Raw genomic sequence first — 14,531 nt, 5'->3', positions numbered from 1 at the left:
GCAATGTTTGCAAGGTATGGCATTACAGAGACTGTCATTAGTGATAATGGGTCTTCCTACAGTTTGAAAGAATTTGTTTTGCTAATGCTTGGGGTTTCAATCACATAACTACAAGCCCACATTACCCCAGAGCAATGGATTAGCTGAAAGGGAGAAACTGCCAAAAGTCTCATGAGTAAAGCACAAGTGGAACAACGAGATCCATATTTAAGTTTGTTTGAGTATTGGAACACCCAAGTTGACAACTTTAAATCACTGGCTCAGCTGTTGATGAGTTGTAGGCTGTGATCCATCCTTCTCAGTACATCTAGTCAGCAGCAACCAATCTTATCTTATCCGCAGCCCAGAAGGGTCATACCTACAGACATAATTGGTGTCATCTCTTGCACACAAAAGAAGACCCTGTTCTGGAAAATTTGCAAATCGAACCGTACATAACTATGATAAATGAAGATCAGTCAATTTCAGCCTCTTAATAATAATAATAATAATTCATTTTATTTATATAGCGCCTTTCCCATGCTCAATGCACTTTGCTTCTTTAGTAAGCCACACAATAAACCCAAGTGAAACACAAGACTGCATTACTACCAGGTTGGGCCAAGTTGTTCGACCAAGGAAAATCCTTGATTTGTGTTTGTGAAGAGTGTCAAAGTGAATGTTGTTTAATCATATTAATGTTCTGTTATCTGTTAATATATATGTAAAGCATTCAAGTATGCAATGACAAGAAATGTCACAGTGTTACATTTTTTCTTCATTAATACCATTTATTATATAAAATATGCTAATTATATAGAAAGCCTGCTGTAAGGATCATTTGGCATTACATGATACCTATATTATCAGTTATTTTATGTAGCATATTGAGAACATTCCAGTTACATTTTTTATGGCAATGCCTTGTAGCTGGCTATAATGTGTTATTGGTAATAGAAGTAATTTCTTTGGAAAAGAGGAGATGTAATGCTTATAATGCTTAATGCCGCAAGATTTATTAAGAAATCCAGAAATGTATATATATGCATACTGGGAAAAAAAAAAAAAAAAAAATATATATATATATATATATATATATATATATATATATATATATATATATATATATATATATATATATATATATAAATAAGAGTTATCTACATGGAGCCTGGTGTGTGACTGTCCTTTTTGCCAATAAACCTATTACAGTAATCCCTCGCTATATCGCGCTTCGACTTTCGCGGCTACACTCCATCGCGGATTTTATATGCAAGCATATTTAAATATATATCGCGGATTTTTTGCTGGTTCGCGGATTTCTGCGGACAATGGGTCTTTTAATTTCTGGTACATGCTTCCTCAGTTGGTTCGCCCAGTTGATTTCATACAAGGGACGCTATTGGCAGATGGCTGAGAAGCTACCCAATCAGAGCGCGTATTATGTATTAAATAAAACTCCTCAAATATATTGTGAGCACAGGGGCTGTTCGCACCCCTAGAAGATATGGCCACTCCTCAAAAAACACTGAAAGATTACCTTCATATTGCTCTCTTCCTTGCTGGGCTTAAATGTGGCTGTTTTGTCAAGCGATATGCTTCCCCGCACGATGCTTCGCATACTTAAAAAGCTCGAACGGCACGTATTGATTTTTAATTGTTTGTTTTTCTTTGTGTCTCTCTCTCTCTCACACTCTCTCTGACATTCTGTGCTCCTGACGGAGGGGGTGTGAGAGGGGGGGGGGGGGGGGCTGTTCGCACCACTAGACGATACGGACGCTCCTCTAAAAAATGCTGATAGGCTACCTTTACATTGCTCCCTTCCTAGCAGCTGCGTTGTCCGGTGCTTCCAAACAGCCCTATTGATTTCTGATTGTTTGCTTTTTTCTCTCTATCGCTCTGACATTATCTGCTCCTGACGCGCACTCCTTTGAAGAGGAAGATATGTTTGCATTCTTTTAATTGTGAGACGGAACTGTCATCTCTGTCTTGTTATGGAGCACGGTTTAAACTTTTGAAAAAGAGACAAATGTTTGTTTGCAGTGTTTGAATAAAGTTCCTGTCTCTCTACAACCTCCTGTGTTTCTGTGCAAATCTGTGACCCAAGCATGACAATATAAAAATAAACATATAAACATATGGTTTCTACTTCGCGGATTTTCACCTTTCGCGGGGGGGGGTCTGGAACACAACCCCCGCGATAGAGGAGGGATTACTGTAATAAATATCCAAGACGGAAACACAACAGTGTGTGTTAAGATTCATTAGATTTTCTGACAAACTGTAATTTATACGATTTATCAGGATATGCAAAAAAAAATAAAAATGGGAGGAGAAAGATAATCCACACAGTATATCCAATAACTCCATGATGCTTTTATATCAACTTAAACCAAAGCCTTTTGAAGATTCTTTTAAAACTGGTCTGACTTATTAATATATTACAATATAATCTCAAATAAATGGTTGCTGACAGTCTATTTAGTCATAAACTTTCTACTCTGGTTCTGTTCTCCCTGACATGGACCATGAAAATAAGTCTGACTGGACCTGTGACATTGTTTTCATAAATGTAATGCAAGGAATCGCTGTAATTACTGGTAATTATGGACAACACATGCAGTTAGTCTAGCAAATGTAAGTTGCATTGCAAAAAAAAAAATTCCTTTCAACACGAGAAACAATTTGTTGAGCTAGCAGTATCATGGAGTAAACTGAGAGACCTAGATGACTGATGGCTTAGGCTTATTGAAGTAAATTAAATTCTGATAATACTATCAGCAATGTTTAATTATCACAGGTATAATTTTTCTCATCAAATAATTATTTTAAATCATTATGCTAGTTAAAAAAGCTACAGTAGATGTTGTAAGTGGTAATAAATTCCAAGAGAGCATGCTGTATGTACTGCATTTAGTTCAATGTGCCCATAAGGCATTACCTCAAATATATGTTGAAAGTAAATATTAAATCTACTAATAAATGCATCTTCATTATTGATACAGTATATTGTCATAATCTTGGCAGTTCATGGCAAAGAAGCATTAAAGAAGTAAATTAAAGATAGGACAAAGCACTTTGCTGTTGAATCTGGTCCTACATAGGCAGAGCTTCAATCTCACAGATTCTCCGACTAACAATATAACACATTGATTTTCTCCAGTTATTCAGGTTTTGCACTTGTGGGTGTATTGCTGCACAGAGCCTCTCATGGGAACTTGAACTATCTTTCCAATACCTAGAAGAGAAAAAGCAGAAATCAAAGTAAAACTGTAAGTAACAAGATTAGCCATGAATTGGTAAACTCCAGTAAACCTCTGCAATCATAAAATAAATCCGATAAATGAACACTATATGTTAATATCAAAAAGCAGTTGCATGGAATTACTTATATACACAGAGTTTATAAAAAGAAGTATTTACAACCATTAAAAGTACCATTTTACTGTAGACTTATTTTAAAGGTTGAATAAAGTATCTGGGTGAACTGGTTAGAAAATGGTTGAATGGAATTAGCAGACTTGGATTACGGGACATATTTCCCTAGGTTTTAAGTATACATTATCCTTTAAAGAAATATAATTCCTCTATAATTTGCTTATAAATCCGTGGCCAAATGTCTAAGGGTATTTGTTGGTTATATGCTTTTTTATTTAAGCTTGTATAATGATAACAGAAAACACAAAAAGTTAAAAAAAACACTGCATAATGTATACTTTTACTGATGTTTATGTAAATCTCTGCACTTTCCTGAACATGTATTTAATTCTAAATTTACACTACACTACTAGGAGTATGGGCTGTTAACAAGAACAAAGTATACATTCTTTTTCTCCAAATTACATTATGCTGTGATGTGAAATTGGGTATACAAGTTGATAAAAATTTTGTAAGTCTTTATTTATTAACTTAGACAAAGCAATGTAATATTAGTGTTATATCATTGATAAGAACAGCAATGGTTTGATGTTTAACTAACTGCCCATTTTAGGACTGCATCAGGTTAGTGAGGAATTTCATGACAGGGTTGGGGGAAGTGCCTAAAACCAGTTTGGCAAGTGATTCTCTGCAAGACTCTCTCAATCAACCCCCATAGGAAAGCCAGACTACCTAGCTGGAAAGCATCAGCTCAACAAATGTTTTTGGGGACAGATGTGAAAGGGATTGTGTGCCCAAAATGATTTGAAGTATGGCTGTTTGAGATTGGTTTGAATCAGAGACCATTCTGTAGCATGGCACCCTATTGGTGTAAAGATTTGGATAAGAATGTATAAATTCTGTTGCTTTACCCCTCCCTCTCTCTCTCCCACCATCATGATGAAGATGCATCTCACACACCATGGTCTGAAAAGAAGACCACACTGAGAAGCACAACTCGGCAGCCATGTTGAGACAGCTATGTGGCCTGTTCTGAAGAAAGCTAACCAAAAATGATAGATAGATAGATAGATAGATAGATAGATAGATAGATAGATAGATAGATAGATAGATAGATAGATAGATAGATAGATAGATAGATAGATAGATAGATAGATAGATAGATAGATAGATACTTTATTAATCCCAAGGGGAAATTCACATACTCCAGCAGCAGCATACTGATACAAAAAAACAATATTAAAGACTGATAAAAATGTAGTTAAAAACAGACAATAACTTTGAAAAATGTTAACGTTTACCCCCCCGGGTGGAATTGAAGAGTCGCATAGTTTGGGGGAGGAACGATCTCCTCAGTCTGTCAGTGGAGCAGGACACTGACAGCAGTCTGTCGCTGAAGCTGCTCCTCTGTTTGGAGATGACACTGTTTAGTGGATGCAGTGGATTCTCCATAATTGATAGGAGCCTGCTGAGCGCCCGTCGCTCTGCCACGGATGTCAAACTGTCCAGCTCCATGCCTACAATAGAGCCTGCCTTCCTCACCAGTTTGTCCAGGCGTGTGGCATCCTTCTTCTTTATGCTGCCTCCCCAGCACACCACTGCATAGAAGAGGGCACTCGCCACAACCGTCTGATAGAACATCTGCAGCATCTTATTGCAGATGTTGAAGGACGCCAATCTTCTAAGGAAGTATAGCCGGCTCTGTCCTCTCTTGCACAGAGAATCAGTATTGGCAGTCCAGTCCAATTTATCATCCAGCAGCACTCCCAGGTATTTATAGGTTTGTACCCTCTGCACACAGTCACCTCTGATGATCACGGGGTCCAGGAGGGGCCTGGGCCTCCTAAAATCCACCACCAGCTCCTTGGTTTTGCTGGTGTTCAGGTGTAGGTGGTTTTAGTCGCACCATTTAACAAAGTCCTTGATGAGGTTCCTATACTCCTCCTCCTGCCCACTCCTGATGCAGCCCACGTTAGCAGTGTCGTCAGCAAACTTTTGCACGTGGCAGGACTCCAAGTTATACTGGAAGTCCGATGTATATAGGCTGAACAGGACCGGAGAAAGTACAGTCCCCTGCGGCGCTCCTGTGTTGCTGACGTTTTAAGTAACTAATAAGTCTGTGTGCCACCTGAAACTCCATATCAACATTAATCAGGTTGTACGGTTGCTAATATTTAAATGTACTTTCCTTATTGTTATTATTTTATGATTATTATCAATAATACATTATTTAAGTCGTAACTTAACTCCTGCTTGTCTTTTACTCTATGTAATTTCCTGAGGATATACAGTGATCCCTCGCTATATCGCGCTTCGCCTTTCGCGGCTTCACTCTATCGCGGATTTTATATGTAAGCATATTTAAATATATATCGCGGATTTTTTGCTGGTTCGCGGATTTCTGCGGACAATGGGTCTTTTAATTTCTGGTACATGCTTCCTCAGTTGGTTCGCCCAGTTGATTTCATACAAGGGACGCTATTGGCAGATGGCTGAGAAGCTACCCAACTTACTTTTCTCTGTCTCTCTTGCGCTGACTTTCTCTGATCCTGACGTAGGGGGTGTGAACAGGGGGGCTGTTCGCACACCTAGACGATACGGACGCTCGTCTAAAAATGCTGAAAGATTATCTTCACGTTGGCTACCTTCTGTGCAGCTGCTTCGTGAAGCGACATGCTGCACGTGCTTCGCATACTTAAAAGCTCGAAGGGCACGTATTGATTTTTTTTAATCTGTCTCTCTCTCTCTCTCTGCTCCTGACGGAGGGGGTGTGAGCTGCCGCTTTCAACAGCTTTGTGCGGCGGTGCTTCGCATACTTAAAAGCCAAACAGCCCTATTGATTTGTTTGCTCCTTTGAAGAGGAAGATATGTTTGCATTCTTTTAATTGTGAGACAGAACTGTCATCTCTGTCTTGTCATGGAGCACAGTTTAAACTTTTGAAAAAGAGACAAATGTTTGTTTGCAGTGTTTGAATAATGTTCCTGTCTCTCTACAACCTCCTGTGTTTCTGCGCAAATCTGTGACCCAAGCATGACAATATAAAAATAACCATATAAACATATGGTTTCTACTTCGCGGATTTTCTTATTTCGCGGGTGGCTCTGGAATGCAACCCCCGCGATGGAGGAGGGATTACTGTAGTTGCAGAAGGGAAGGTGGGGAGAAGTTATAAAGTACAATACCTTGTAAACAGTGGTAAGTCTATGGGATCTGAGGCATTCTGACAAAGGCTACACATTAAAGAATATAAAAGGGGAAAGTAGAGTAATATAGAACTCTACCAAGACAAAACAATTATTTGAAATGTTATTGTTTATTACTCACTGATTATTGTGATTTTAGACAAAAAAATACATAATGAACTGTATTAATATTACAGGATAAATATCCTTTCTAAAATTGTACATTTACTATATCTTAAGCCTGAGTTATTTTGAAATGTCACAGTCCTTAAACTATTCCCAGGAATGCCTCATTGATTTTTTTAAGTATTTGAAGAAATCTTCAGAATCTTTCAATCAAGGAAATAGAACAGACAATATCAAAGAGAAAAAGGAAAGCCCTATAGAACCCCTGGTGTCTAATGAAGCATAACATATCCACACTTTGGTGATACATTTGTGATAGTTTTTCATGGAGTATTTCCAATATAGCAAATTCATAAGAATTATGCAGAACATTTGTAACAGAATTCATGCCCCAATGATGCCCACCACAATACATCTAGAAATTGTAATGTGGGGTGGCAAGAGGGAGGTAGGTGTTGAGGTAGAGTGTTACATGCATGCACAGAATTGATGGTGGGATGCACAAAAAAAGGTATGCAGGGCTAGGTAGTCTCTGTGTGTGAGAAAGAGTTGCTATGCTGTGAAGTAAATTATTTAACAAATTCATCCAAGTCCAGTGCTTTTCCATGCAGGCTGTCAATGCTTACTGAGTGATGTTGGCTACCAGTCATCTGCCATGGTTGAGAAGCTGTGCTCACACTCTATACTACTTACTGGCAAAACAGCTACAGTCTTACACAAATGAAAAACCTCCCAATAAACCTGTTGAAAGGATCTGAAAACTCTAACAAACAAGAGGGATTCTATTTTTCTTTTGCCTTATTACTTTCGAAAAAGATTTTTTGGCTAGTGTAGCTCATTATTCAGTTCTTTAAATCAAATCCAACAACAAAACCATTTCATCCTTCAAGAAGTGACTACTTGATGGGTCTAGTGCCTGTCTGCCCATCATTATGTCTGTTTTCTCTGTCTCACCAATCATGTTTTTCACAATAGTAAGGAATATGTTTATTTGCTATAAGCTTGTACTTTATGTTCAAGAGTAGACATGACAATATTGCTACGTACACTGCTTGTTGGATTTCTGTTTATTTTATGTCTGATGATGGTAGATATATTCAAATTCCATTTGATAATTGTTGAAATTGCTTATGGGTCCATTTTCTAGGCAGGCCTACAACTGTGTGTCTCGCTTTGGTTTTCAATTTGAGACTCACTATGCTTTCAATCATTTCTTGAAATATATTTAATGGTAAATCGCATCAACAGGTTGAATTGTAACACTATCCCATAATTCAATCTCTACATAAAATGTCTCCAAAAACGAGTGTTTAATAAATAAGATAAGGAGCTGACTTTAAATTGTGTAACTTTGGCACCTATTATAGACTCCACACCTGAAATACCACACTCTGGCATGCCCTGTTTAATATATAATATAGTTTACAACTCTATGTAATTTTTATAATGTAGTGACAAATGTGCTGCTCCATTAGCTAACTACACACTGTAGGTATCAATCTCTGAAGACAGTAACCTATAGGTACAAGGATTATAATACTTAAAAATTTACTGATACCCTTATAGAAAATTGTGCAACATTAAAATTATTAGCAAAAGACTCAACCACTATACACTTCTATTATGACAGGTGCCACTGTGTTCCCATATTTGTGTTGTCTGCGCAGTGAATGTACTTTATTTTACTATTTTATTTATTAATTTTTAAGTAATATAGAAGCAATATACAATATAAAACAATACAGTAGGATACGAGCAAGAAACTACAATAAAGACAATAACAAAAACAGAAATACTTGTGAATAGAGTAATTTATTTATTTGCAAAGTCATTTTGATAAATATCTATGCACCCGATCTAGATGATAGGGACTTCATCCAAAACGTATTTGCATCCATTCCTAATGTGAACTCTCATAAAATTATAATAGCTGGTGACTTTAATTGTGTTTTAAATCCAGACCTGGGGCCTCATGTGTAAAATTCACACTAAAACATGGCGTATGGTCAAAAGTGGAAATGTGCATACACACAAAAAAACTCAGATGCACAAAACTGTGTTTAAGCCAACTTCCATGCACGTCCACTACATAAATCTCAGTCAGCGTGAAAGGTAACACTCCTGCACGCACCAGCAGCCCCACCCCAACTCCTCCCAGAATTTCACATATTTGCAAATCAATATAAAGAGCCGTTTCTGTTCAGTGTTTGGTTAAAAGACAATAGAAAAAGCACATGAAAAAAAGAATTTCAGCGAATGTGAAGTTGAGGGAAGGAAAAACATACTATTTGTTGGCCTAGGCAGTGGTATAAACAATAAAAGGAAGTCAATCGAGTGATACAGAGTGCGGAGAAACTCGAAAGTTCAAGTTCAGAAAGTCGCACAGTAAGTTATTGACAACTGTCTGAGTGTCATATGGAAGTGTATTAGGTACAGAGAAAAGAAAAAATAGGGACACACTGAAAAAAAGGTCAAAATGTCCACTTCAATCTTGTACTTAATTTTGTCATTAAAGTAGAACGTTGTAAGCTTAATCTTAAAATCAATGTTTAATTTAGTAGAGTTTCTCAGATCCCATTGTAACTAAAGTAGCACGTTAAATGCTTTGTATTGTATGTGTTCTTCTATGTGCTCTATGTGTGTAAATCAGTATGTGCTTCTTAAACAGGCTTTCTCTTATACCAACAGGACACAGAATACATTACATTCATGATATTATAGCTCTCTGAACAATTTAAACACTAAGATGTATACTTGATATCATGTTCATGTACAATGAATTAAAGCATGTATTAAACAAGGGGGCACAGTGGTGCAGCGGTAGCGATGAGCTGGCTCCCCATCCTGAGATTGTTCCTGGCTCCTTCAAGATGCTTGCTGGGACGTGCGCGACCCTAGATGAAATAATTTATTGCAGCAGTACTGTCTCTTTCAAACAACTTTTCACTCTCCAAGTAACCAATCGCCACACAATCAGCTCTTTAATAAATGTCTAAGCCAAGCTTAGAACGCAGATTCTTCAAAACTTTGAAGAAACATTGAAATACAGTATCTTTATAGTACCTTTTAATTATTCCATCCATCTATCTATCCATCCATCCAGGGTCGCGTCAGTCCCAGCAAGCATACAGCGTGAGGCAGGAACAATCTCTGAACAGGATGCCAGTTCATCGCTACCACTGTCCACAGTGTCTACACATTTAGTTATTAACAGTATACATTGTTTAAATTAAGTTTAAAATTAATCTGTATAATGTAATATATATATTTTACTGCTTTTCATCTTAAAAAAAGATATCAAGAGCTCCAAGAAGATAGCTCTTGGAAATCTATATCGACTTTGAAGCCAGTCGTCATCATCTGTAAATACGCGCTCTCTTCTATTGAATTGAATTCCTTTATTGTTATTGTATGGTACAAAGAGTTACAATATGCAAATCCTCCATAAACTTATTTTCATTTAAAATGGTTAAAATAACAACAACAACAACAATAATAATAATAATACAATAAAAAACAATTAAAAATATACAATATGAAAGTATAAGTGGCTCAGGTTGTACAATATTACAACTGTAATGCAAGTTTACAGTGAGGTAATTGTACTTATAAGTATAAACAGTTCTACCGGGAGTACTTGTTGGACTGATTGAGTGTGTTTATAGCTCTTGGGATGAAACTGTTTCTGAACCACAAGGTCCCTACAGGAAATCTCTGAAGCATTTGCCGAATGGGAGAAGTTCAAACAAAATCTGCGCATAGCTGAAGCAGCAAGTGGTGCACTGAAAGTAACAACGCTAAAGCAGTTGTGGTATTTGGAATAGTTTGGCCATTCCATGGACCATTATGTTATTACAGGATGATTACAATCAGATGCCTTAAATTTATAACAGATATGCGATAATTTTCAGTATGTATTTGATAAAGCTGCTTCAGAGATGTGAATCTAAAAAATAAACAGAAACCACACAGGAAGAGCAACACTGCTTTTACGCTGGGTGCCACCAATTTGCCAAATGAGGCAAAAACTTGCTTACACAATGGTTTGAGGTGGCATGAGAATGTGCGTGGCTTTACGGTAAGTTTAGTTTTTATACATCGTGATGTGAATGTGGAAATGGGCGTAAGCAACATTTTTGTGCGTATGCACCATTTATACATGAGGCCCCTGGATAGGTCTCCTGCCATAGAGGCGATGACATCTAACACTGCAAAAACAATTACACAGTTTGTAATTGATTCCAACTTATCAGACCCCTGGGGATTTCTAAACCCAAACGCAAGAGCATATTCCTTCTTCTCACCAGTACATCACTTTTACTCAAGAATTATTTCTTTACCCACGATTAAATCTTGCAAGTACGATGCTATTGTTATTTCTGACCACACCCCTTTGATCATGGAGCTCAAATCATTATGCCCCACATACTCATCTCACAGCTGGAGTCTTAACCTAATTTTATTAGCAGACAAGAACTGTACAGAGTTAATATCCAAGCAAATCGATTTTTTTAGAGATAAATATACATTATCCTCAGAGGTCTATGCAGAAATACTCTGGGAAACTCTGAAGGCTTTCTTAAGAGGACAGATTATTTCATATCTTTCCCACAAAAATAAATCAAATACCAAGAAGGCATCAGAGCTAATCAGTGAAATTACCAGAATAGATCAAGAACATGTCAGGTGTCCAAAGAAGCACTTTATAGGAAAAGACAGGCTTTGCATTCAGAGATCAACCTCTTGACAACAAAAGAAAAAGAACAACTCATTTTTAAATCACGACATCATTACCAACACAGACAGAGACAAAATCATTGACCATAAAAATATAATGCACACATCTAGAGACTACTATAAGTCCTTATATTCTACTCAGTTTAAAGAACATAATACACAACCTAATGTGTTTTTCGATGCATTACAGATACCACAACTAACTCACTTCAGAGTGGGAAAGTCGCAAGCCCTGATGGCTACCCTACCAAATTTTATAAAAACATTTCCAATTAAGTTAGCTTCTCTTTTATTAGCAACATTTTCAGAAGCTAGAGACAATAAAATTCTACCTCAAACTTTTCGCCAAGCATTAATTAACATCTTTCCTAAAAAAAATAAGGACTTATTACAATGTGCATCATACAACCAATCTCACTTCTGAATAATGATGTTAAGATACACTCCAAAGCTCTAGCTACAAGGATTGAGAAAGTGCTTCCTTCGGTAATATCACAACACCAAACTGGATTTATTAAAGCAGACACTTAAGAGTCCAATCTTTGATACCTGTTAAATGTAATATATTCAACCACAAAGTCAAATGCCCCGGAGATATTATTATTGTTGGATACAGAAAAAGCAATTGATATGGTTGAATGGGACTACCTTATCACTACATTGGAGACATTTGGGTTTCAAAACTACTGTATACCATATACCAGTCCAGAAGCTTTAGTTTGTATTAACAACATTATTTCACATTACTTCAAACTAGAATGTGGTGCTAGACAAGGATTCCCCCTGTCACCACTGCTATTTGTAATTGCCATTGAGACATTAGCAGTTCACTTTCGAAATGCTTAAGAGATAAAGGGGATTATTAGAGAAGGACTTGAACAGAAAATATCACTACATGCAGATGATATGGTACTATATATATCAAATCCACAAAATATTTTGCCTGCAGTCCTAACAGCACTAGCAGAATTTCAAAAGATTTCTGGACTCAAAATTATTTTGAATAAAAGTGTGCTCTTTCCAGTGAACTCTCTAACACACAATTTTACATTGTACACCTTCCCTTTTATCATTGCAGATCACTTTTAATATCTAGGGGTAAACCTCAAAAGTGAACATAAAGCTCTTTATGAACAAAATTTTGCTGTCTGCATGGAAAAACTTAAGTAAGAGTTGCATAGATGGTCTACCCATCATCTCACTTTAGCTGGAAGAATTAACACTGTCAAGATGAATATCCTTGCTAAGCTTCTTTTTCTATTTCAAAGCATTCCAATATACATTAACAAATCATTCTTTAAGAAGTTAGATTCAATGATAACCTAATTTAAAACATTTTCAAAACATCCACGCATCCAAAGGGCGACCCAACAAAAACCTAAGGCAGAAGGTGGCATGGCTCTACTTGACTTTCAATTTTATTACTGGGCGGAAAATATACAAGCTATAAAAACCTGGACATTGACACAAATAGATGAACACACTCAGGCTTGGTCAGTAATAGAAATAAAATCCTGCAGTACTTCTTTATATTTTTTGCTTTGTACCCTAGTAAATATGAGTTATCGCCAATATGCTAACAACCTAATTCTGCTTCATTCACTCAGAATATGGAACCAATGTAGGAAGTACTTTAAGATACAGGAGCTTTTATCTGTTGCACCTCTGCACAGTAAGCACCTTTTTCCACCCTCTCCAACATACGCAGTTTTTAATGTTTAGAAAACACACAGGGTTAAATCACTTAGAGATTTATACATAGATAACGTCTTTGCATCCTATGAACAATTACACTCCAAATTTAAGTTTCACTACCTCCAAACTACAAACCTTGCTAAATAAAATCTGTGCAATTTTCCTCACCTCCCACCTACTTCTATTCCGGAAGAAATATTGATCAGTCTTGAGGACTCAGACAGCATTTCTGTAATATATAAAAACATTTTGAAGACCCTGCCTTTCAAAGATCCCAGAGTACAGTGGGAAAAGGATCTTTTACTCAACGTTTCAGAAAAGGAGTGGTAGGCAGCCATACACAGAATTCACTCTAGCTCCATATGTGCAAAGCATTCAATTATTCAATTTAAATTATTTTATCGAGCACATTTGTATTGTTTAAAATTGTCCAAAATGTTTCCAGGAGAAGATCCAACCTGTGAACATTGCAATTGACCTCTAGCCTCACTGGGCCTTATATTTTGGCATGCGCCAAATTAACATCATTCTAGACCAAAATCTTTAAATGCCTTTCAGACAGCCTTCGTGTCACAACCTCTCCTAATCCATTAACAGCTATGTTTGGAGTACTCCAAAATGGGCTTAAAGTGGAGAAGGACAAACAAACTGTAATTGCCTTAACTTCACTAATGGCACGTAGACTTATCTTGCTCAACTGGAAGAATTCTAATCCACCTCTTTTAATTCAGTGGGCAACTGAGGTTATATACTATTTGAAATTGGAAAAATTCAAATTCTCACTTAGAGGATCTGTGCAAAAACATTTTTAAAACCTGGCAGGTTCTAATCAATAACATTTTAGAATAAACATTTAAATTGGGGAAAATGATTTTCTCTCCTTTTTTCCTACGCTTAAAGTTTTACTCTGTCTGTTGGCCTAATTCTCTTTCTCATGGGTGGGGGTATGGAATGTTACTTGCTTTTAATAAATTCAGTAAAATGGTTATAAAAAGAACCTACAATTGTAAAGTATGGAGCTTCTTCCACAGAAGTGACTTTCAGAACTTTTGCTTGATGTTGCTTTTCTTCTGTTACCATTTAAATAAATGGGGTATCCTGTGGATCCCCACATCTTTATTTTGTTTGATTGTTTGACTACTATATATATTTTGAAGTACAGCATGAATAGACTGCTGTCCCATCTGGGATGAACCCCATTCCTTGTCTTAGCCATGAGGCTGGCATGTCATGTCAACATGGATAACTGGCATCCCAGCAGGGTTGGACAGAAGACTCTAATCCAGTCCGGAGGCCAATATAATGGAAAGACCAGGGGAGAGAGTCTGTCAAGTATGCTTCCTCAATATACTAAGTGGCAACACTCATGGACAACTACATCTATGCACATGCCCACAGAAAAAACTAGGAACTGTAATTCTTTTGGGTATGCT

At 36.9% G+C, this 14,531-nt stretch overlaps 1 protein-coding gene across 1 annotated transcript in view; it reads right to left on the bottom strand.

Annotated features, from left to right (window-relative positions):
- Positions 1-1,130: 1,130 nt before the first annotated feature.
- LOC114658021 (oxidized low-density lipoprotein receptor 1-like) overlaps positions 1,131-14,531 on the bottom strand; it is a 224,068-nt gene continuing 210,667 nt past the window's right edge. The window contains exons 10-11 of the mRNA XM_028810044.2: positions 2,703-3,217; positions 1,131-2,672 (exon numbers count right to left, since the gene is read on the bottom strand). Of these exons, the coding sequence (XP_028665877.2) occupies positions 3,076-3,217 (142 nt within the window). The 3' untranslated portion in view covers positions 1,131-2,672; positions 2,703-3,075. The remainder of the gene's footprint in view (positions 2,673-2,702; positions 3,218-14,531) is intronic.

This window comes from Erpetoichthys calabaricus, chromosome 9, assembly GCF_900747795.2.
Source record: "Erpetoichthys calabaricus chromosome 9, fErpCal1.3, whole genome shotgun sequence".
NCBI classification, from domain to species: domain Eukaryota; kingdom Metazoa; phylum Chordata; class Cladistia; order Polypteriformes; family Polypteridae; genus Erpetoichthys; species Erpetoichthys calabaricus.
The sequence above is the reverse complement of the archived record's forward strand: the minus strand, read 5'-3'. Positions and strand labels throughout refer to the sequence as shown.